Source organism: Coturnix japonica, chromosome 1, assembly GCF_054131305.1.
Source record: "Coturnix japonica strain WE chromosome 1, WE-NBRP24, whole genome shotgun sequence".
Lineage (NCBI taxonomy): Eukaryota > Metazoa > Chordata > Aves > Galliformes > Phasianidae > Coturnix > Coturnix japonica.
The window spans coordinates 156173298-156196955 of record NC_140663.1 but is presented as its reverse complement, the minus strand read 5'-3'; the positions used below and the strand labels follow the sequence as shown (position 1 = coordinate 156196955).

The following is a 23658-nucleotide window of genomic DNA, read 5'->3' as shown; positions in this document are numbered from 1 at the left end:
TTCCTCATGAGACTGTCTTTGGCTCTGACAACTCTCATTATAGACCAGTGAGAAAATTGTATCTTCCTTAATGAGTTTTTTCACCTATTTGCTTGATCTTCCACTGTCTATCCCACTGATCTTTATTATACCAATACAGTGAAAACATTCACATCTCATTTGACTCCCTGTTCTAATGGTCCAAAGGCTATTCCATCTGCTGGATGGTGCTGACTGCAATTGCTTCATCTTCAGTGAGACAGCTGTAGACTCACATTTAAAATCTGGCCTAAACTGATGTGTTTTCTCTCTCACTGTTTCTCAGAACAAATGTTTTGGTTTTTAGATGTTTATGTGTGCCAGTCATTTTATCATCTGAACGGTGATGCCTTTGTAGACTTCTGACTGTGTAAGTCTGGCCAAAACATTTGCAACTACTTCTAGGAGAAATTTCACTTTTATGGATGTAAACTCTTTTGGTCAGCTTCTTGCTCAGTACACACATTATACACACCCTTGGCCAAGCCAGGAAGCTATGCTGAAAAAGATCTGATGGCAATCAAAATAATGAAAATGAATTTTCATAAAGGTCAAATTACATTTTAATACAATCTAATGAGTTTTATGGAAGAAACTGTGATCGCTGTAACTTTTTATTTGTTTTTTTTTTTTCCTCCCACTTCTGATTCATTACTTTTTCTCTCTCAAACTCTAGAACAAGTTTAATAGGAAACCCTACATTCGATTCATATGCAGATTATGTTCAGATTTTATAGTCATAAATACTGTGAGTACAATTTTGCATCCAGTGAAGTAAGTAGCAAAAATCCCTTCAGCTTCAGAAAGTTCAGGAATCTAATCCCTATTATCTTCTAACATTTTACTGAATCTATAATCCTCTAAAATTAACTGTACTGCTGTGCTTAAAGGATTGTGGCCAATGGTTCTCTCTGAGGTCACCACTAGGGAAAATAGCATTATTAACAATCAGCATAAAGAGGCAGAATGCACAATAAGGAAGCCTGTAGATAACAGCTAATTCAGTAAGCTCAAGGGCAGGGCTACTTTTCAGAGGGATATCAAGGGGCTGGAAATTGGGCTGACTGCAACCTGAAAGGATTCAACAAAGATACATGCAAATTCTGCACCTGAAATGGAATAACATGTACTCATAACTGGCTGGAGAGTGACAGCCTGGTGGATGAGCTTAGCAATGAAGGCCAAATACCTTATTGGGGTGCACCGGAAAGAGACCAACAGATAAAGGGAAGTAATTCTTCCCTGTTTGGCACCCAAGAACGAGTCCAGAGTATTCTGTGCAGTTTTGGGATCCCAATAGAAGGAAAAATCAGATTAATTGGCCAAACCCACTTCTGTCAGGAAATTCTGTTAATCCATGCACCAGTAAAGGCTTGCAGTGGAGGGCTAGAAAACTGTTTTCATAGAATCATAGAATCACCAAGGTTGGAAAAGACCTAAAAGATCATTCAGTCCAACTGTTTTGCAGAAAAGGACATGAGAACCTGATGGACAGCACGTTGTTCACGGATCTTCTGCATCCCCCCTCTGGCAGAGAAGGCCAATAATGTCCTGGGCTGCTTTAGGCAAAGTATTGCCATTAAGATGAGGGAGTTGATTCTTACTCTCTACTGAGCACAGGTGAGACATAGCTAGAGTGATAAGTCCTGCTCTGGGCTCCCTGTACTAGACAGAATCAAACATACTTAAGCAAATACTGTGAAGGGCTGCATTGATGATCTAGAGATTGAAGCTTCCACTGTTTGACAGGAAGCTGAGAGGGACAGGACTGTTCAGGCTGGTGAAGAGAAGGCTCAGGGCAGATCTTATCAATGTGTGTAAATACTTGATGGGCAGAGTAAAGAGTACAGAGACAGGCTCTCCTGAGCCAAGGTCTTCTCATTGCGGTGACAGAACTCAAGGCAATGTGTACAAATTTAAATATAAAGCATTGAACTGAAATGTAAGAAAAATGACTGTTTTTTTTTACTGTGAGGATAGTTTAACACTTTCACAAGTTTCTCAGTTTGCAGCCTTCCAGCCTTAGCTGTTTAGGAATTCTGGAAAGTGATAAGTTAATAGCACAAAAATCTTCAGCATGCCAGAAAACTGAAAGATTACCCTTTTTTCTACAACACATATTCTGAAAGTCACAGAAGCTTCTTCACTGGAGTAAGTGAGTCAAGAAGTCAACTGTGTGTTTCAAAAGATCTACTTACACAGCGCTGATAGAATACTACGTAACAGACTTTCACGGGCCTTGAAATTGAGTTAATATTAGTCTCTCTGAAGGAAAAAAGACTAGCTTAGGCTGTCAACACATCAATACCAAGCAGGACAGTTTTGTACTCAGTGATAAGCCCCTTAAAACAAACAAACAAACAAACAAACAAACAAACAAAAAACAAAAAACGCAACAAAGATATGGGAACTTCTACTTCAGAACATGCATTTCTAAGGTGTTCTTTCCATAGGAAGAGTGACCTATGGAAAGGAAATGTCCCCTCTGACATTCTCTTCTTCAAGATGAACATTTGTAACTAAATCTAAAACTAATTAAAACAAAGTAAAAAACCTTTCCTGAATCACTGTAAAAATAATCTGCTATGTTGGAATTATAGCTTTCCTCAGAAGGCTCCCTCGTTTTGTCTGTCCCGTAACCTAAGAATTACATGTTATAGGACCTATGAGTAGAAAGTATTTCCTACCATGGACAAAAATTACTTCTTTACAAGTGCTTTCCCTCAAGAGGTTTATTGAAGATGATGGGCTTTCAGGTTATTGCTACAGATCTTGTAAAATCATTAAATCAGATTAATCACTTTATTATTATTAATTCATTGATGTAATTTTTGAGCTGAGGGGGAGTCTTTACCCATTTTTCTACACTACTTGTGTATTAAGCTTGGTTACTCTGCCATAGTGAATGTTGTATTACCAACTCAGTTTCTAAGTTTCTGAAAAAGAAACATGCTCCATTTTGAAGCATACAAAAATTTTAAAAAATGGCTAATACATGTTTTATTATGTAATGTATTTTCCATCTGGTGTTCTTTCATTTTAAATGAGATCTTCTCTGTTGGCAAATCTTCTGTTTTTACAATATATTTAATGTTGTATATTACAAATAACAGACACTAATCTTCCTTTCTTGCAACACTTACATTTGTTCTTCCGTACAGGTGATTCATTTGGGATACACTGACTGACAATGCATCACTTATTCCTCTGCATGGGAACACATACCAGACTGAAGAGCTTACTTTCTGTAAAACAGAAATTTAATAGATTATTATGAATTTAATAGATTATGAATAAGGCTACAAAAGAATCTTACAGCAGTTACCTCTTGTCTTATATACATCAGGGAAGAACAGATGAAAGGTGAGAGCTGGGGAAGAAATGGTAATTTGTGAAATGCAAACAACACAACTGAGTACAGGAGAAGGCAGAAATACTAGAGGAAAAAATACACAACGTGACAGCGTATAGGGATCAGTAAATGAAATTCAAAAGCATAGAGAATATGTATGTAGTGGTGAAACCATGAAGTATAAAAAAACTTCAATTTGAAATTGAAGTGCAAGGGGGAAAATGAGCAAATAAATGGTACACATGTAATCAAAGATGAAAGTACAGAATGGATAGCACTTTGAAGAACACTTTTTTTTCTTGTTTATCATTTCAGTCTTGGGTAGATCTCGCAATTTACCAAAGTCCTAGTTGTTGCCATATACTTCCCATTTCCTCCTCCAACTGTACATAGTTTTAATTAACTGGTTACTTCATTAAGTATCCTTGTGGTTTATCATCCTTGTTCCTTTGCTTCAGCAGGACACACGTGACCCACACAACTTTTTTCTATTCTTTTTCAACCTTCTTCTGTTTCCCTTTTCAGCCATAACTAGTTTATACAGCTCATTTCTTTTGAATCAGTGCATTGAAATCTTCTTTCCAATGAATTTATTCATTTCTTCTTTTTTCTTCCCCCCCCCCCCCTTTCTATTTTACTGCATAGTTTTGCATAATCTGTATCCTGATTTCTCCTTGGAAGCGTTCCCAAAGCAACTGCTGAAGGGAAATGCTTCTGTGGAGATTTCAGAGAGAATTAACTGCTGAAGTTGGAGGTATCATAGCCCAACCTGAGTCTTCGGGGCAAGCAAATAATCTCACTGCATGTGATATGGACTGCTGGATAGCCAGCAGCACACACACTGAGTAAATGTTTTAATGCAACAGTAGTTTTAGTTTATTTCTCTTTTCATAGCAGAAAAACATTAACATTTTAATTATACATTTTTTTGTTAGATGGAAGATCTGCTCTTCTATGAAGTCACCATAGTGGCCTCGAATGATGTTGCTTCTGAAATGCAAAGCATAATTCCTAGTTAATTCTTGCATAGGAATGGTAAATGGTGCTGTATTTAATTCTGAAAACTTATTTCCATTTTTGCCTTCTTATACATCTTCATATGATTTCACATTCTTGTATAGCATGATTGTTAGTTGAGGGCAAAACAAAAGGATTTAAGATTGGTACCAACTGTTACACTTTGTATTATTTTGACTTCAAAAATACTGTATAAAGAGAATGTCCCAGGAATAATTCATCTTTGGACCCACAAAAATCTCAGCAACTTGAAAGAGTAATTTGCACATCAGGTGGGTTATAATGTGCCTCCTAATTTTGTAATGAAAGAACCACAGAAAATTCAAAATTCAGAAATCAACATTAGCTTGCCTAAAATTATATCAAAGGAACAGTGGATCGAGGTCTCTGAAATATGAGTCTTAAAGATAGCACAGAAGCATGACTACAGGGTGTGATTCCCCTCCCAAACTGTCATTTTAGAAAGAAAGAAAGAAAGAAAGAAAGAAAGAAAGAAAGAAAGAAAGAAAGAAAGAAAGAAAGAAAGAAAGAAAGAAAGGAAGAAAGAAAGGAAGAAAGAAAGGAAGAAAGAAAGGAAGAAAGAAAGAAAGAAAGAAAGAAAGAAAGAAAGAAAGAAAGAAAGAAAGAAAGAAAGAAAGAAAGAAAGAAAGAAAGAAAGAAAGAAAGAAAGAAAGAAAGAAAGAAAGAAAGAAAGAAAGAAAGAAAGAAAGAAAGAAAGAAAGAAAGAAAGAAAGAAAGAAAGAAAGAAAGAAAGAAAGAAAGAAAGAAAGAAAGAAAGAAAGAAAGAAAGAAAGAAAGAAAGAAAGAAAGAAAGAAAGAAAGAAAGAAAGAAAGAAAGAAAGAAAGAAAGAAAGAAAGAAAGAAAGAAAGAAAGAAAGAGAAAGAAAAAGATTTCAATAAACATGTCACCCTTGGGTCTCCCTATAGCCAACTTGGAGGAAATAGGTCCTTTCAGAGAACAGCTCATCTTTTCAGATATCTATTACAGGCTGATTGGAATAACACACTAAAAGTACCTTCTTTGTTTTGAATATAAAGAGAGCCTAAAGGAAGCAGTTTAACAATAGGTACAAAGCTGGCACCAAATTGAAATCAGCTGAGCCCTGCCCCTCCTGCTCATAGTTCTGGATCTGTAATTAAAATTGGCCTTAAAGCATTCACAAATTTTCTAAAGTCTTGCTAAAAAGTAATGTTTTAAAAATGCTATAACAAAATCTTAACAAGATCATATACCATGTGAAAGACTGCAATTGGAAGTGAACAAAGTTATTGTAAGGAATCACACATCACTGAGGAAATTTGACACAATAAAGGTCAATAAATTATCTGGCACAATAAAGGTCAAGACTTCATCTGTTTTTAAAGGGTCATTTTCTGTTCTCTGATTGTTTTTGAATTACTTCCTAACAGTGTTACATTTTAAAGCTTAAAAATTCCTTGTGCCAATATAATTTTGTACTTACTGGAATTAATTTTGCTACACGGGTAATGGTCCAGAAACAAGAAGTTTCTCACTACATCCAACACAAAAGCATCTTAAATATTCAGACAAATCTTCAGAGTTGTGCTACAATAAGCACTGAATGAGGAGGCATATTTCCCAGGTCAGAACACTCCTGCTAAGTCTCTGATCCATTAAGAGGACCACAGGAAAGCTAAGCTACAGGCAGAGAAATTCTTGGCGTGCTACCCAAAGACATTAGAATGCAAAGCCTGATAAATAAGGACTATTTGAAGTCTGGTGTCCTGAACCAGGGCAGGTTAGAAAGGCCTATTCTAGATGAAGAAAATTAAAGGCTATGTTTATCTTTTTCCTAAAGATAGCTTCAGCAACATAAAAGCCCAGACTTCACAAACACAATGCAGGTTTTCACTTCTCCTTCATTCCCACAGAGATACAGCACCTTCTCCCATCATGGTCAATTTTTCTTCTAATCCCTTCAAACACTGAACTAGCAATCTGCGTAACCTCTCTTCCATGCCAGTGAATGCTGTCCTCTCACAGTAATATTTGCAGTCCATATAAACTCTTTTCTGGGCTTGCCATCAAAGAGAACAAAAAGTAGAGTAGGAAAAATACGAGAACTATCAACATAATAAATGACTGAATAAAGAAAATATACACAAGCTGACCTTGTTTAGAGAACTGTGAGGCATATCATAGTTGACATCTAGTACTAAGCCTGTCGGAATCACAACTTCCCAGGCCTGAAATTAATTGCTTCTTAAATAGTATCCTCCTTCTTGCCAGTCCTTACATTCAAAAATGGAAATGTAGCTTGTTTTTATTCCTTGCTTTATCTTTTTCTTTCTTAAGCAAGAATCTGTTCGCTTTTTTAGTTAAATGCTATCTGTGAAATCACTAGAATAATCCAATCTATTTAACATGAAAACATGTATCCCTAGTTTAAAAACAAAATAAAATAAATCTAATAGCCTGGATGTTTATGACATTGCATTGCCGTATGAGCTGAATCAGGACTCTTGATGGTTTGTGTTTTTTTTATAATGGCTGCACACAGAGCATGAATTTTCACGGACTTGGTTACAATTTCATTTTACAAATACAGCATCATCTCCTTAAGATGTGAAACAGAACACACAAAAACTACCCTCACTGGTATCAGAAAAGCACCCCTGTCAGAGCTGTATTAACCTTCTGTAGAAGAAAAGGATACAACAATTGTCCAAATTTATGCCTTTGTATTTTTCATTACAGAAGCCTGCAATACATCAGCATATATTGTCCAGTTTTCTGAATCACTGTGTAAACAAGGTGATTTTATCTCCAGTAGCACTGCAGTATATAATGATAGGATAAATAGACTATAAAAATGCATAGTCTAATGGTGGAAGCAAGGAATAGAAGAATCTGCATAATCAGGTGAAAATAAATAATGTTTCATCTTAGAGCAGCATGCTCAGAGCCAGAATTTACTGCTTGCAGCAGGTAAGTTCTCCTTAACTGGTGACAGGCTGATAAAAAACACCCTTTTCACAATGCAACAAAGCATAGTTAATAAAATACTTTATAAAGCTCAAACCTAATGGTGTTTACTTCCTATGAAAGCAAAAAGGTCTCATAGTTCACTAAAGCTGAAAAAGTTTAAAACTATAGAACTGGACACTCTGTCTTTAAATTTATTGTCTCGCAAAATGTGTCCCTTATTGGACAGCCGGGGGCCCTCCTGACCTGATGAATTAGGTTGTTAGACCTAAATTACTCCTCAAATTAAAAGAACAAATTTTGGCCTATAGTTCACATTTAAAAACATTATGATGTATGCAAATCCTGTTTAAAATACTTTTTAATTTTATTTATTTATTTTATTTTTTTTTGCATATAATAACACAAAGTATGCAAGTATCGCATAAGCACTGATATCACTAAAAGGAAAGAAAATAGGCATTCTCATAACAAAAAATACATGAATTAATTTGTTTTTTAAGACAAGAAGTCTAGAAAATTACGTGATTGAGAAAAGTGATTTCAAACAAATTCTGGAGAATAGGGCACGATACATTTATATGAAGGCTTCTCCAAAAATGATGCCTCTATTTAATTATGTTGGCCAAGGTCATCAGAGATGAATGTTGGTGGTATGGCAGTAGAGGTTGAACCTTACCAGCAATTCTCCATCACATATTGTTGTTGTTTGACAGGTGGCAGCAGAGGGGTGATCAACCCGAGATGCTGGTGTGCAGGTCTCTGGCTGTACTGAGTGCCAGAGCCTGGCCCTTGCAGGGCTGGGTGAGGGAGGCAGTGATTGTGTTCACTGCGACCAGGTGAACTACTTGCTCAGCCTAGTGGTTGACCTGAAGGAGGAAGTGGAGAGGCTGAGGACTATAAAAGAGTGTGAGAGGGAGATTGACTGGTGGTGTCAGTCCCTCTCAGCCTCAAGTTCTCAGCACACAGTCGAGGCTCCTAATGGAGCATGTCAGCCCCTGCCACCTCACAAACAGGTGGTAAAGGGTAACCAGCCAGCTGGCAACACTGCAGCTGGCCCCCTGTCCTCTCTTCCCCCCAGCAGTAACTTGAGAAGGGAGGAGGAGTGGAAACGGGTACCTGCTCGACGGAAGGGGCATCCTCCATCACGACCATCCCCGGCTCCCCAGGTGCCTCTGCGAAACCGGTTTGAGGCCCTGGAACTTGAGGGGGGGACTAGTGAGAGTATGGAAACAGGTGCACCCATGAGGTTGCCACAGGTGAAGCGGTCACCCCGAAGCCTCAAGACTGCTTCTACACGTAAGGACAGAAGGGTGATTGTTGTAGGTGACTCCCTTCTGCAAGGAACAGAAGGCCCTATATGCTGGCCTGACCCTACCCGCAGAGAAGTGTGCTGCCTTCCTGGGGCACGGGTCAGGGACATTTCAAAGAAAATTTCTAGATTGATTCATCCTTCAGACTACTACCCACTTTTAATAATTCAGGCTGGCAGTGAGGAAGTTGGCAAGCAAAGCCTGAGGTCCATCAAGAAAGACTTCAGGGGAATGGGGCGAATACTTGAAGGAGCTGGGGTGCAGGTGATCTTTTCTTCTATGCCCGTGGTGTCAGGAAAAGATACAGGGAGAATCCAAAAAACCCATCTCTTAAACAGATGGCTTAAGAGCTGGTGCAAACACAAGAATTTCGGCTATTTTGACCATGGGGCAATCTACACTGCACCTGGAATGATGGCTGCTGATGCAAGCAGCCTGTCCCTGAGGGGTAAGAGGGTATTAGCTGAAGAATTAGCGGGACTCATTGATAGGTCTTTAAACTAGGAACGAAGGGGGAAGGGGGCAAAATAAGGGCTACTGGGGTTGAACGGTGCATTCGAGGGATTGTACCAAACTCTGTGGGCAAAGATTGCAGAGTGCAAAAGGAGGGAGTAGGGCAGGGGGATGCTGGGGATGCCGCTGTTCTAGTGGATCCTGGATCGCTTATGAAGGTGGTGAGACGGACAGCCCGGCTGAAGTGCCTTTATACTAATGCACGGAGCCTGAGTAACAAGCAGGAGGAACTGGAAACTGTGATGCACTCTGAAAATTATGACATCGTTGCTATCACAGAAACATGGTGGGATGACTCCCACAATTGGGATACTACCATCGATGGCTATAGGCTCTTTAGGAGAGATAGGCGAGGTAGGAAGGGTGGGGGAGTCGCCCTTTATGTCAGAGATTGGATAAACTGTGAGGAGCTCCCCATGAGAAATAGTCAAGAACAGGTTGAGAGCCTGTGGGTTAGGATTAGAGATGGGACTAATAAAGGTCAGCTGGTATTAGGGGTATACTACAGGCCACCTGATCAAGGGGAGGCTGCTGATGAGGCTTTCTTGCTCCAGATGCATGAGGCGTCTGGCTCACGGGCTCTTGTCCTGGTGGGGGACTTCAACCATCCTGACATCTGTTGGGAAAACCACACGGCGAGCTGCAAGAGCTCCAGAAGGCTCTTGGAATCCATTGATGATAGCTTTCTGGTTCAGGTATTGGACAGACCGACCAGAGGTCAAGCGTTGCTGGACCTGCTGCTCACCAACGCTGAGGAGATCATCAAAGGCGTCAAGGTTGGAGGCTGCCTGGGCTCCAGCGATCATGCCCTGGTTGAGTTTGTGATCTCAAGCGATGTGGGCCTGGCAAAGAGCAGGACCAGGATGCTCAACTTTAGAAGAGCAGACTTCAAGCTACTCAATGGAATGCTGGCCAAGATCCCCTGGCGCGCTGCCCTCAAAGATAAGGACGTTGAGGAGAGCTGGCTACTGTTCAAGGATGCCCTCCTGGCAGCACAAGAGGTCTCCATTCCCCTGATTAAGAAAGTGGGCAGGAGAGGTAGAAAACCGGCATGGCTCAGCAAGGACCTGCTAAGAGAACTGAGGGTGAAGAAAGGGGTGTACAAGCTCTGGAAACAAGGCTGTGTCACCCAGGAAGAATACAGGGATGCCGTCCGAACTTGCAGATGTGGGATCAGGAAAGCCAAGGCTCAGGCAGAACTGAACTTGGTGAGGGATGTGAAAAGCAACAAGAAAACCTTCTACAGGTACATTGGCCAGAAGAGACAGGCCAAAATGGGCGTGCCTACTCTGGTAAATTTAAAAGGAGAAATGGCTTCAACAGATGAAGAGAAAGCTGAGGTGCTGAATGAGTTCTTCACCTCGGTCTTCACTGGTGGCCAGGATTCTAGTCTTTTTCACATCCCTAAGTCTTGCACCCCCATACCTCCATGTGGGGACCAAGGAGGTAAATCCCTCCCCACTGTAAGGGTAGAGCAAGTCCGAGAGTGCCTCCTTAGACTGAATGAGTATAAGTCTATGGGGCCAGATGGCGTGCATCCCAGGGTCCTGAAGGAGCTGGCTGAGGTGGTTGCTGAGCCGCTCTCCATCATATTTGAGAAGTCGTGGCTGTCAGGTGAGGTCCCGGATGATTGGAGGAAGGGTCACGTCACTCCCATTTACAAGAAGGGGAGCAGGGATGACCCGGGTAACTACAGGCCGGTGAGTCTCACCTCTGTGCCTGGGAAGATTATGGAACAGATCCTCCTGGACAACATGCTTGATCACATAAAGAACGAGCACGTGATCTGAGACAGCCAGCATGGCTTCACCAGGGGAAGGTCATGCTTAACTAATCTTGTGGCCTTCTATGATGGAGTGACGGCGTTGGTGGATGAAGGGAAGGCGACCGATGTCATTTACCTGGACCTGAGCAAGGCCTTTGACATGGTCCCCCATCACATCCTCATCTCCAAATTGGAGGGAGGTGGATTTGATGGGTGGACAACTAGATGGATAAGCAATTGGTTGAAAGGCCGCAGACAGAGGGTGGTGGTCAATGGCTCTATGTCCAGGTGGAGGCCGGTAACGAGCGGCGTCCCTCAAGGGTCTGTCTTGGGACCGGTGCTCTTTAACATCTTTATTAATGACATCGATGAGGGAATGGAGTGCACCCTCAGCAAGTTTGCTGATGACACCAAGCTGAGTGGTGCAGTCGATACGGTGGAGGGAACAGATGCCATTCAGAGGGACCTTGACAGGCTGGAAAGCCGGGCTCGGGTGAACCTAATGAGGTTCAACACGGCAAAGTGCAAGGTTTTGCACTTGGGCCGGAAGAACCCCAGGCACCTGTACAGGCTGGGAGGAGTTGTCCTTGAGAGCAGCTCGGCTGAAAAAGACCTAGGGGTCCTGATAGATGAGAAACTTAACATGAGCCAGCAGTGCGCTCTGGCAGCCCGGAAAGCAAATGGGATCCTGGGCTCCATCAGGAGAGGGGTGGTCAGCAGGGATAGGGAGGTGATCGTCCCTCTCTACTCTGCTCTTGTGAGGCCCCATCTGGAGTACTGTGTCCAGGTGTGGAGCCCTCAGTACAAAAAAGATATGGAGATTTTGGAAAGGGTCCAGAGGAGGGCCACAAAGATGATCAGGGGGCTGGAGCACCTCCCCTATGAGGACAGGCTGAGGGAGTTGGGTTTGTTCAGCCTGGAGAAGAGAAGGTTGCGAGGTGACCTCATTGCAGCCTTTCAATATCTGAAGGGAACTTACTCCCAGGAGGGGAGTAAACTCTTCGAAAGGGCTGATAATAGCAGGACTAGGGGAAATGGTTTTAAGTTGAAGGAGGGAAGATTTAGGTTGGATGTTAGGGGAAAGTTCTTTACTAGAAGGGTGGTTAGGTCCTGGAACAGGCTGCCCAGTGAGGTTGTGGATGCCCCGTCCTTGGAGGTGTTCAAGACCAGGCTGGACAGGGCCCTGGGCAACCTGATCTAGTAAATGTGTATGTTTGGTGGCCCTGCTAGGCAGGGGGGTTGGAACTACATGATCCTTGAGGTCCCTTCCAACCCGGGTAATTCTGTGATTCTGTGATTCTGTGTGACAAAATGGTGCTTGACATTGAAGTGTGTATAAAGAAAAGGTGTGGAACTGAATTCCTCCATTAAAAATAAAGTAATAAAATAAAATAAAATAAAATAAAATAAAATAAAATAAAATAAAATAAAATAAAATAAAATAAGAAAAAAATATTGCCACGGCCGAATAGTGAAAAGCAAGCAACAAAGCAAAAGCAAAGAGCACCAAGCAGGCAGAAGGCCAAGAATAAAGACTGAGGCATAAGTGGAGAGAAAAAGATTGTTTGGGGTATGGAAGAGTTTTTTTCTAAGTTCCAAGATTTTGTTTTCTGTGTACCTGATTAAAGGCTTAATCCACTGCTTTTTAAGTGAAGATTCTTGTAAACATAATGTGCCTTACTCAGTCAGGGACTGACAAAGCAAAAAGCATACTTCGCATGTGAGAGGTTTTATTATACTTTTTAAACCTTCAGATTTGATATTTCCATGGAGTCCTTACAACACTAGTTTTTGTGGTAACCTTTCTCCTCATAGACACTTGTTTTGTAGCACAGAAACTGGTGTTCTTCACATGGCAGGTGCACTCATAAATCTTACAAATACACACGAAAGATAAACGATTTTAAGTCACAGAAGAAACAAGGGAGATGTCTTTCCAAAAGCACAAACAAGGCAGTTTAATTTTTATGGCCAAATTCTGAACCTTGGCCAAATTTATTTGTTTGCAAGATGAGAAGGAAATTGTGATCCCCAGTTCTGTACCACAAGGCTGCTCTAAATGAATGCTTACTGAAATGTCATAGCCAACAGGTACTGTAACAAGGGAAAATAGGAATCAAAGCAGGAAGAAAAAGGAAGCTATAAAGTATTGCTTTAAAACATGTTTGGTTGTTGGGTTGTTTTTTTTCTGGCATATTTACTCTACAGTGTCCTCAATTCCTATGAAAGTAGGTATAAAATACTATCAAAGAGTATATTTTTTCAGCACTATATAAACAAGGAAAATAATCAACAAAATAATTATGGTAATTAATTATGGCAATTAAAAAAAAACAAAAACACAACAAAATGTCCATTAGGAAGTTGGATTCAGACCACAAGTATATAAGAAACAACTTTGGTATAGGATACAACTACTTGAAAACAAACATCACACTCCACCTCCTCATAATTTTATATGTTCCATCTCATTTCAACTGTTACTCCTTCTATAATAATTTTACCCTCTGATAAAAAACACTAGCTTGGTCAGGCAGCTAAATATTGGTCAGCAGAACCTGGTAAAGTAAATTTTTGTTCTTTTAAATTCCACTCCCTTTCTATTCTATTGTTTCTCTTCAGTGCCACTTTCACACCTTTAAACCAGGTCCAGCCAACTGAGCATCTGCCCGTTGCAGGCATGAGTTCCTCTGCACTGCACTACTTATCTCTCTTGCAATGCTGTTATCAACTAAAATGATTTATATAAAGTGCTGTCAAAAGATATTTTAAGTCACCTCAGCCCCATCTCAGTATTCAGAGGGATATATATTTTGTTATTTTCTAGAGGCTTATTTTCACATTTTCCTGCCATAAATGCTCTCTATTGTAGTGATATGTATGTAAATTGCCAAAATCACAGTGGTTTTAATTGTTCAAATCATCGTTTCATTTGCAGTTTACACAGCTACAAAAACCAAAGCCATATCTCACTGCAATCACAAAATACATGCCTATAGGCACATACTTAGTGTAGCTAAGTAAGTGCTGTAGGGAACTTATTTGAAAATTGAAAAAAAAAAATAAAAATCCAGCTTATTTTCTGCTTTCAGTCACGTGGTAAAGAAGGGAAGACTTCATTGGAATCAGATCCCTTTTTCTTGAGGAGAATGTTGTTGTGTATAAGCCCACAATTGAAATAGTCACTAGTAGCCCATCCTTGGCTAGTTTGCAGGTAGGACATCAAGTTTCATTAATTCTCCAAGCTGAATGAGAAAACTCAGACACATGAATCTTTATTTACTGAAAATTATCAGGAAAAAAACCAAAACAAACAAACAAACAAACAACAAAAAAAAAACCAACCCTGATATCTTTCTAATAAGGTTTGGGTAGCAGAGTACAAATTTCCACAGTACTGCAGAGGTCTTGTTATTATAAAAGCATTAGGATTTTTGATACTACTTTTAAAGACACTGTCTCTGAAATTACCTACAAACACTCCTGCACAGGATACGCCTCCATAGCATCTAAATCTGGCGTAAAGTGGAACACAATAACACTGCGAACCAGGTGTGCTTCTTCACATCCTTCTTTGTGCTGATTCAGAAAGAAAACCAGATTAAATTTGCCTTAATTGATTAATTAATTAATCCATTCCTTCATTCACTTTCCTAATCATTTTCCTGAAACGACTCTTTATCAGGTGATAGGTATTATATATGATACATGTGTACTCAAATCAACATTAACCAAAATCAATATGGGTACTAAAAGCAGGCAAGAGCATGAAGATTTGGGTGTATTTATTTCCCTGGAAGCAAAGTCCTTACAGTTGATAGGCAAGGAGTGGAGTTCTAGATGGATGGTTCTCTCATTTCACATCTGTATTAATGACCTTGGTGTGGGAAACAGTGATGCATTAATGAAAGCGGCAGATGGCACGGCTGTATAAATTGAAACCACAACACTGTAAGATAATAATGGCCTGAATTTGAAGAGGGTTCAAATAAACACAGGATGACACTTTCCTACACAAAAAGTTACATGCTCAAAGAAAATTTGATTACCTACACCTCGTGATGTGATTTCTTAGAAGCAGGACAATGAAAAGCAAAATTATCATTGACAGGTGAGAAAATAAGCAGGAGCCACAAATGTGACATTGCTGTGGAAGACAGATACAGTAATATAAAGTTAAATACATGTAACACAGGGAAATATTAATGTCGTTACATAAGCTTTTATTTCTTTGTTTCAGTTGCAAAACAGAAGCAATACAGTTGTGAAAAGATGAATTTTCTTAGCTGAACACTGAGACAGTCCATAGGTAAGAAATTAGCTATGTCAACACATTGACTCCTTGTACAGCTTTTCTATTACCTTGATCCTAATGAGACCGCAGTTATGCTCAATAGCACAAAGTGTTGTGCCTTGACCAGTCTGACATACAGTGTGTGGTAACAACGACATTGGAATGCACTTTATTGATGGTTTGGATGAGAAAATTAAGTGCACTCTCAATAAGTTTGCAGATGACAGCAAGCTGGGAGGAAGTGTTGATCTACCTGGGGGTAGGAAAACCCTACAGGGGTTTGAGACCAGGGTTGAGACCAGTTGTGAGAGCTTTCACAAAACCCTGAACGCAGGGTAAAACTGAGGTAAATCCAGGGGAAATGGATACAAATTAACAACCAGCCCCACCCCGCCCTCCTGCTTTCCTTCCTCTCGCAGCTCCAGGGCCCGTACCCGCCCTAAGGAACGTCTGCAGCTGCCGCCTCACTAGAAACTCCCACCTCCCCTCCTCAGTTCAGCTCACCCACGCTCAGCTCCTCAATTCTCGTCGCTGTAAAGTCACATAGGGCTCCATTCCCTGCCACTCAAGCCCGCAGGGCATTTTTAACTTGTATCTTTCCATCAGGCGCACCGTGGGCAGCTCAGCGAGCGGGAGGAGCAGCGAGGGCCGCTGTGAGGCTGACGTGTCGGCGGGCGGCGGTGGCAGCGGCAGCGGCAGCATGTGAGTGAGGGGGTGTATGTGATCCCGGCCCTGCTGCCCCACAGCAAATCTTAACACTGCCTCTAACCCCACACTGTTTTCTCGCTCTTCCCAGGTCGAAAGTCACCTTTAAAGTGACGCTCACCTCCGACCCGCGGCTGCCCTACAAAGTGTGAGTGCGGGCCGGGGTGCGGGGCCCTCCTCAGGCGGGATCCCTGCGGGGTCCCATGGGTGTTCTTTATTCTTTTGCTTTTATTATATCGTGTAAGATGAATGGCGTGTGCATCTCTGTGCTGCCTCATCCTGTATGTACACATACATGGCAGGAGCTTTGCTGCTCATAAAGTTGCTGCTCGTATCAGTTGCTTGATATTGGTTTGTGTTAACAGTCACGCAACCAATGTTTAAACTCTCTTTTCAGGCTAAGTGTGCCCGAAAGTACACCTTTCACAGCCGTCTTGAAGTTTGCTGCTGAGGAAGTAAGTAGAAAGTTGTGACTCCTTTTAATTTTCTCAGCGTTCATGAAAAAAAAAAGCTTGTTGCTTGCAAAATACAACACTGCATCCAGCATGCAAAAGAAATAAGTAATTAAATCCTGTTGTTAGATACTCAGAACCCAGGATTTATTCATATTGTGGATCTGTCAAAACTTTTGGGATCTGTAATTTCAACCTGAAGAAGAGAAGGCTCCGAGGTGCCCCAAGGTTGGCCTTTCAGTGTCTAAAAGGGAGCTACAGGAAAGGAGACAGACTCTTTTGCGGGGTCTTTTGTGACAGAGCAAGGGAAAACGGTCTCAAACTCAAAGATAGTGGATTAAGGTTGGATATGAGGAGAAAATCTTTTATAGTGAGGGTGGTGAGGCACTGAAACAGTTTGCCCAGATATGGTGGACTGCCCATCCCTGGATACTTTCAAGGCGTGGCAGGACCAGGCCCTGGGCAACCTGATGTAGCTGTGGTGTCCTTGTTCACTGCAGGGGAGTGGGTCTAGACAGCCTTGGTCCCTTCCAACTCATAAGGAGTCTGTGATCCTATGATTCTAATTTCTATACTTGCTACTACAGTGTGACAGAAGATCATAGCAGAGATACTGCTGATGTGGGAGTAAGAGGGATTGATTATTTGGTGTGACATTACTTGATCAGAATAATAGGCCTGCAGAATGAAGATGAAGCTACAAAGAGGCCCATAAGTGTCTCTCTGGATGCTAAATGCTGAAACAGAGCTGGAGAAGAGGAGGTTCAGGGGAGACCTTGTTGCTCTCTATGACTTCCTGAAGGGAGGTTGTAGTGAGCTGGGGGTCGGCCTCTTCTCTCATGTAACTGGTGCTGGGGCTAGAGGGAATGGCTTCAAGCTGCGCCAGGGGGAGGTTCAGGCTGGACATTGGGAAATACAACTTCTCTGAAAGAGTGGTCAGGCAGTGGAATGGGCTGCCCAGAGAGGTGGTAAAGTCACCGACCCTGGAGGTGTGCAAGGAACGTTTTGACATTGTGATGAGGGACATGGTTTAGTGAGAGCTATTGGTGATGAGTGGATGGTTGGACTGAATGATCTTGTAGGTCTTTTCCAACCTTGGTGATTCTGTGATTTTAATGTGCTAAGTATCTAATTATAACCTAATTACCATTGTTATTTGGCCCAGTATTTCATATTGTATGATGTCACACTCAGCAATAAATATTGAAGGTAGGAAGAGAAGGAAAGACTTCCACTATAAAAGCAAGCAACTACTGCACATAAACATAGAAACTGAGGCTCTGCTTCCTGAGATGTGACTCTGCATTGCTTGCTGTTGGCAGATGGTGAATAACTTTTCTTTCTCCTTTTGTTTCTCAAAAGCCTTTTCATTAAGCTGCTCCTATCTCAAACCTGCAAGTGGTTTTTTTCTGCCGTCCCATTTTTCTTCCCTTTTTCCTGCTGAGAATGGGGAGGGAGAGAGCGGCTACTGTAGTACTTAGCTATTATGAGATGATGTGTTACTTTTGCATTCTTAGTGTTAAATATGTAGCCCCCATTTTATGAACTCATTATTCAAACCTCGCTTTTGAAGACAAATTATTACTTTCCTCATGGCCTTTCCATAGTGACACTTGCATATTATTTGTCTTTTGCCAAAAAATTACACTTTCCATGCTACTTTGCAAGGTGAGTAGGTGACACGATTTGCCTGCAATGGATACAAAACTAAGAGATTATAATGCTAATGTTGTGCGCCTGGAGATGGCAGTTTTTCAGTATACTGATAATTAGGTACTGTATTAAAGCATAGTTTCTGTGAACTCTTGCTGTTGCTGTTAGTGTGTGGAGTTTTGGCAAGTTGGACCTCGAAATTTTGGTTTGAGCAATTAGAAAATGAGAAAAGCACAATTAATGAATGCCACTGAAAGGCTCTGCTGAAGTAACTTGCTCAGCAAATGAGAAAGCTCTCTAATTCTACCAGGAAAGCATTTAGTGTTAGCATTCATAGTTAGTTGTGCTTTTTCTTGCATAAGAAAAATGTTTTCTGAGGAGCAAATGATAGTTGCTGATTGCTTGGACACCAGTCATAGGCATTGGTCATTGAGCTAAGTGGCAAAGGAGCAACCTGTGGTCCTCAGATGAAACAAGTCACACAGATGGATGTGCACCTATGCTGCCTACCCCTTCCATCCAATATGATCCAACCACATTACACGGTACAGTATATTTCTCTGGGGTTTTTTTGGCTCCCTGTTGTCATAAAAATAAGTCCGAAGAAATTATTCTTCGTGTTCTCCAAAAGTTCAGTTATTCTGAAATAATATGCAGCCTGTGTCCAATGCAGCCCCATCTGTGCATGGCTTTTCATACTGTAGAAGTGACCATGTATGAGTAGGGGGGTGGGTACTGTGGGGGCACATGGTGCTGATTTAGGATACAAAGCCTGCTTGGGCTGGAGTCAGAATTCTGACAAAACCTGGATCAGATACAGTGCTCTTAGTGCCTCCTTTTTTAAGCAGATCCTATATCTAACACTTCTTGGAGTTGGAGATGAAAATGGAGACATGAAGAAGGCCAGGAAATAGGCCAAAATAAACCAAGATTGACTAAAGTTAATTTTGGGTTCAACATCATCTTCAGTCAGAACAATGGGAAGTTCAAATTGTGATAACGTACCTGATGGTAATACTAATCACTCACAGAGTTGACTTGTATGGTAAAAATATTCTCTCAAATTACATGCATTTCAAATGCAACCTTTTTTCCTACCATATCTTGTTTTCATATTGGCTCTTATTCTGGTCCTGTAAGTGTTTCCTTATGTTGAGCACACCAGTAGGAAGTTAGTATGCCCGTGAATAAGTGCGTATGTTTTGGGTTTGATGTTGTTGACCATTTTTATATTGGAAAATGTGAACATATGTGTTCTTGGTCACTTTGAGCTTTGAGCATTCTCCATGTTTTCTACTTTGTCTATGTCTCTTACATTGTTTTCTTGTACTCTTTATTTCCTCTAGTTCAAAGTTCCTGCAGCGACCAGTGCCATTATAACAAATGGTAAGTATGTAGTTTTTATATTGTAGTTTCAGTTAAGGGATATTGATAATAGCAGAAACATCTCTTATTTCACAGACTCTGCAGTCTACAAACTAAACTTAGTAATAATAATATAGTAGCATTTTTCTTATTACATATGCATGGGATGAAAGTTTTAAGCCATTATTATGCACTGGATTTGTTTTCTCTTAAGTTGTAGTTTGGATTTGCTGTGCTGTAGATTTCATGTTAGTTCCTTTGATACAACTGATTTTGATTATTGGAAATAGCTATTTGAAGGACTAGCATGATAAATATGTACTGTTGGATGTTTCATATTTTTGAGCACTAAGTTCAGTGTGGTAGCGTGTGAAGGCCATTTCACCTTTGTCTCCTTTTCTGTTTTAATTTCTTCCTAGATGGAATAGGAATAAACCCTGCACAGACAGCAGGTAAGTTATTACTTACAGAGCCCAGTAGTTCTAAAAAAAACCAACTCAGTTATTTTAAGTTACAGAATCACAGATCACAGAATCACAGAATGACCTGGGTTGGAAGGGACCTCAAGGATCACGTAGTTCCAACCCCCCTGCCTGGCAGGGCCACCAAACTTCCACAATTACTAGATCAGGTTGCCCAGGGCCCCATCCAACCTGGCCCTGAACACCTCCAAGGACGGGGCATCTACAACCTCCCTGGGCAGCCTGTTCCAGGACCTCACTACTCTCCTAGTAAAGAACTTCCCCCTAACATCCAACTTAAATCTACCCTCTTTCAACTTAAATCCATTCTCCCTTGTCCTGGTTAACACATAGCACTCTGGGTTGGTTGTTATATCTCAAGTTTTAACAATTGCCCAGTAGTTGGATGTATGGTCGGTGTTCTGTGTGAAAGATTAAATCCACAGAACTGTTGTTCACTTGGTTATTTAGGACCGTGGAAGAGTGAGGTACTGATGATCTTTAGGACTTAGCTATTTATTGCAGTCTAAAAGAGCACTTACAGCTATCATCTGGTACTTTAGTAATAGGTATTTTTTTCACCACTGTGCCTTGTTCGGTAGTATTTGGTATATCAGAAGCCATTCTGATAGGATTTATTTAGAAGAGTAATACTCTGTTTAAGAACAGGAACTTTAAGTGCTTTGGAAAGTACATTCTCAAGAAGGGTGGTCTTGCAGATAGTCCTGTTATTCTACTCAAGGGATTTCAGGTGATTCCATCTAGTGGAAACTGAATAACTTTATTCCTGCTTGCAAACATGATGAACAGTTAGTGAGGAATTCCTTGCTGCTTCTTTTGTTTTTACATTATATTTTTGCTTTGGACATTTTGCCTGCAAAGATGTTAGATAACACCAGTCTCAACACATCATGTGACCAAGTAGAGTGAAAGCAGATGATACAGCTAACAATATGGTTTAGTGAATTACAACTTGATTTCTTGGTCTTGAAATTATCATGGCATAAAAGTGAAACTAGACATTCCATCATAGATCAGCAAAGTTTGAAAGGGTGTAACTTGCAAGTTTTATATGACTTTGAGCCTGATATTGTTACTGATATTGATATTGATATGTGTGCCCTGGTGGCGCAGTGGTAGGAATGCCATGTTGCAACACTGGAGGCCCAGGTTTGAATCCCCTGTGGCGCAAGTGGTAGAAGTGCCGCTCTGCTACACAGGAGGCTCAAATCCCAGGGGATGGACTTGATAATCTATAAGGTCCCTTCCAACCCACACGAAACTGTGAGACTTAAAAACAAGAGCACTTTGGAGAGGCACTGTAGAAAGAATAAGATTAAATTCTTTTGGAAATATAAAAAATGGTTTTGTAGTGTGCTAGAGAAGTTATTACAGAGGTGTTGAAAACTCACCAGTGGGCATTATTGTTCTTTAAATGAGTATACTTGCTTAGGAAACTTTTTTTGTTTGGTAATGTTCTTTTGTTTATTTATTTAGGAAATGTATTTCTAAAGCACGGTTCAGAACTACGGATTATTCCCAGAGATAGAGTTGGAAGCTCCTAATGTCTACTGAAATCAACTGGAATAAGTGACGTTGTCATGTAGCTGAAGTCTATTTATTTTTGAACTCTGCATTGCGACTAAAGAATTGGCTTTTTTAAAGCTACCAAACACGACTTGCCAAGATCCAGTCTTTTTGTGACACACAGATAAGGTCTCATTTTCTTGTTAAAACACAAATAATCATGCACTGGTTATTTCTTTCCTGGTATTTTCCAATGGCCTGATCCCAATGAAAAAGAAGGTGGATGTCTCTAAAGATGTCTATTACTGAAACTGCAGCAGAAAGCACTCAACCACAATAAGTAATTATATAAAATATTATATATTGTCAAACTTAGTTTTGGAAGGGGGAACTTTACGATCTTGTTACAGAGAAATTGTTCTACTGAGTGTTGGAAGGTTTAGCTTTATTCATTCTTCTTTTCTTTCAATAAAATTCCATGTTGAAAGGAGAAGTTTTACCACAATTCGAGTATTTAGCCCAAATGGAATGGAAAAGTTAAAGTGGTTTATTACTGAAATAAGTACCTGACTGCCAAATGTTCCAAAGTAACTAAGATTTAATTGCTGAAAACATTTTAGATAAAAGAGATTACAGAGGTTACCTGTATGTTAACTTCACAAAGCATCGAATGTTGAAGTCTTGAATGTAAATTCAGAGAATTTGTGAGACATAATCTCAAAATGGCAGGGAAGGCCTGGCAAAATTTGGGAAAGTATAAGTACTGGTCAAATACGTCATTCCTTTTTCTATAAATACTGGTTCTTTGTAAAAGTTTTGTTTCTGCATGTAACAGGGGAACCATAGTTGATCAGAATGTTTGTGTTCAGATAATATGCTTTTTGTTTATCAGTTGCCTGAGGTCAATTATCAGTCATGTATTTTATTCAGAGAAATCGCTGCTTTTCTTGAACTGTTCATACTACTTTGTGATTTGTTTTGCCAAATCTTACCCTGTTGCATTTTATGTGTCTTATTAAATTTACAGGAAGTAGAGCAATGGGCAGTGCAGTGCTTGGTTTAATGTGGGTCATCACAAATACAACTCTACTGTGCAATAATTTCCCAGAAGGATGTTCAGATTTTGTTTCAAATAGTGGATGCGGAATGCCCTAATGAGTGGGTATGAATTCAGTATATAGAACAAAACTTCCTGAAAATGATATTTGACTTAAAATTTTCCACCTCTAAGATGGATTGTAAAATTCTACGTTCTCCTTGGTTTTAATAAACAATATGAAAAAAATACAAATGTTCCTTTCTCATTTTCTCAGTTCAATTTTGACAGTAATTAAAAATGCCGCCCTTTGACCTTAATTAAGATACTCTTGAGGTTAACTTAAAGCCAGAAGGTTCTTATTATGCAGAATTCTATACAGCACTGATTTTCAGGTATCGTGTATAGCTTCTACTAATCTAATTAGAATCGGTTGTATCAGTGGCTTTTAACTTTCTCTGCAAATCTGTTGATGGAATACCTGAAGAAGAATGTAACAAATAGGAAGCTTGCTTTCATGTCTCAAGGTGCAATATAGTTTTCAAAGGGCCTTTTCAAAGGCATTTTGAAACTAAGTTGCCTTGTTTTTGAAATAAAGGCTAGGTAAAATAATTTTACATGATTGCTTATTGTTTATAATAAGCTTTTATTATATCATTACTTTGTTACTAGCACAGCGTGAACTATTTGTTTGATGTGCTGTGTTGCAACATAGTTTGTATAATATGCAAATGATCTGTCCATTTGGAAGAATAAATTATCTTTGTAATACTTTCTCTGTTCATGACACCTTTGTGTAAATACGATCTGAAATTTGAACGTAGTTTTCCATTTTAAGGGATTATGGACATTTTTCAGGAAGGGAGGTGCAGGGACATAATGTAATATAGACCAACTGGAAGAGTTAGGAAATAGTCTTTGTTTTACCCAACTGATGATGTGTCATTGCGCTAGTAATCAGTTCTGTCAGTTATGTTCTTTTCCTTGTGTACTGAAGTCTTGATTTTTGCTGGGATAGTGTTAATTCTCTTCATAGAGGCTCATGTAGTGTGTTTATGTTTTTTGTATTTAGGATAACATTGGTAACGTGCTGATGTTTTAGCCATTGCTGAGCACTGCTTGCACAGAGCCAAGGATGTCTCGTCTTCTCACACTGCCTTGCTAGCAAGGGGCTAAGTGCACAAGAAGCAGTTCTTAGCTGGCTGCCAGATTAAACCACAAAATGTGCTGCATGTTAAGT

General features: G+C 40.2%; 1 protein-coding gene across 1 annotated transcript; it reads left to right on the top strand.

Moving 5' to 3' along the window:
* The first annotated feature begins 15883 nt into the window (after positions 1-15883).
* On the top strand, positions 15884-23189 carry UFM1 (ubiquitin fold modifier 1). Its single transcript, XM_015851913.3, has 6 exons — positions 15884-15921; positions 16016-16072; positions 16322-16379; positions 19376-19415; positions 19814-19846; positions 21353-23189. Coding segments are annotated over exons 1-6 (258 nt in total). The 5' UTR covers positions 15884-15919; the 3' UTR covers positions 21421-23189.
* Positions 23190-23658: the final 469 nt, after the last annotated feature.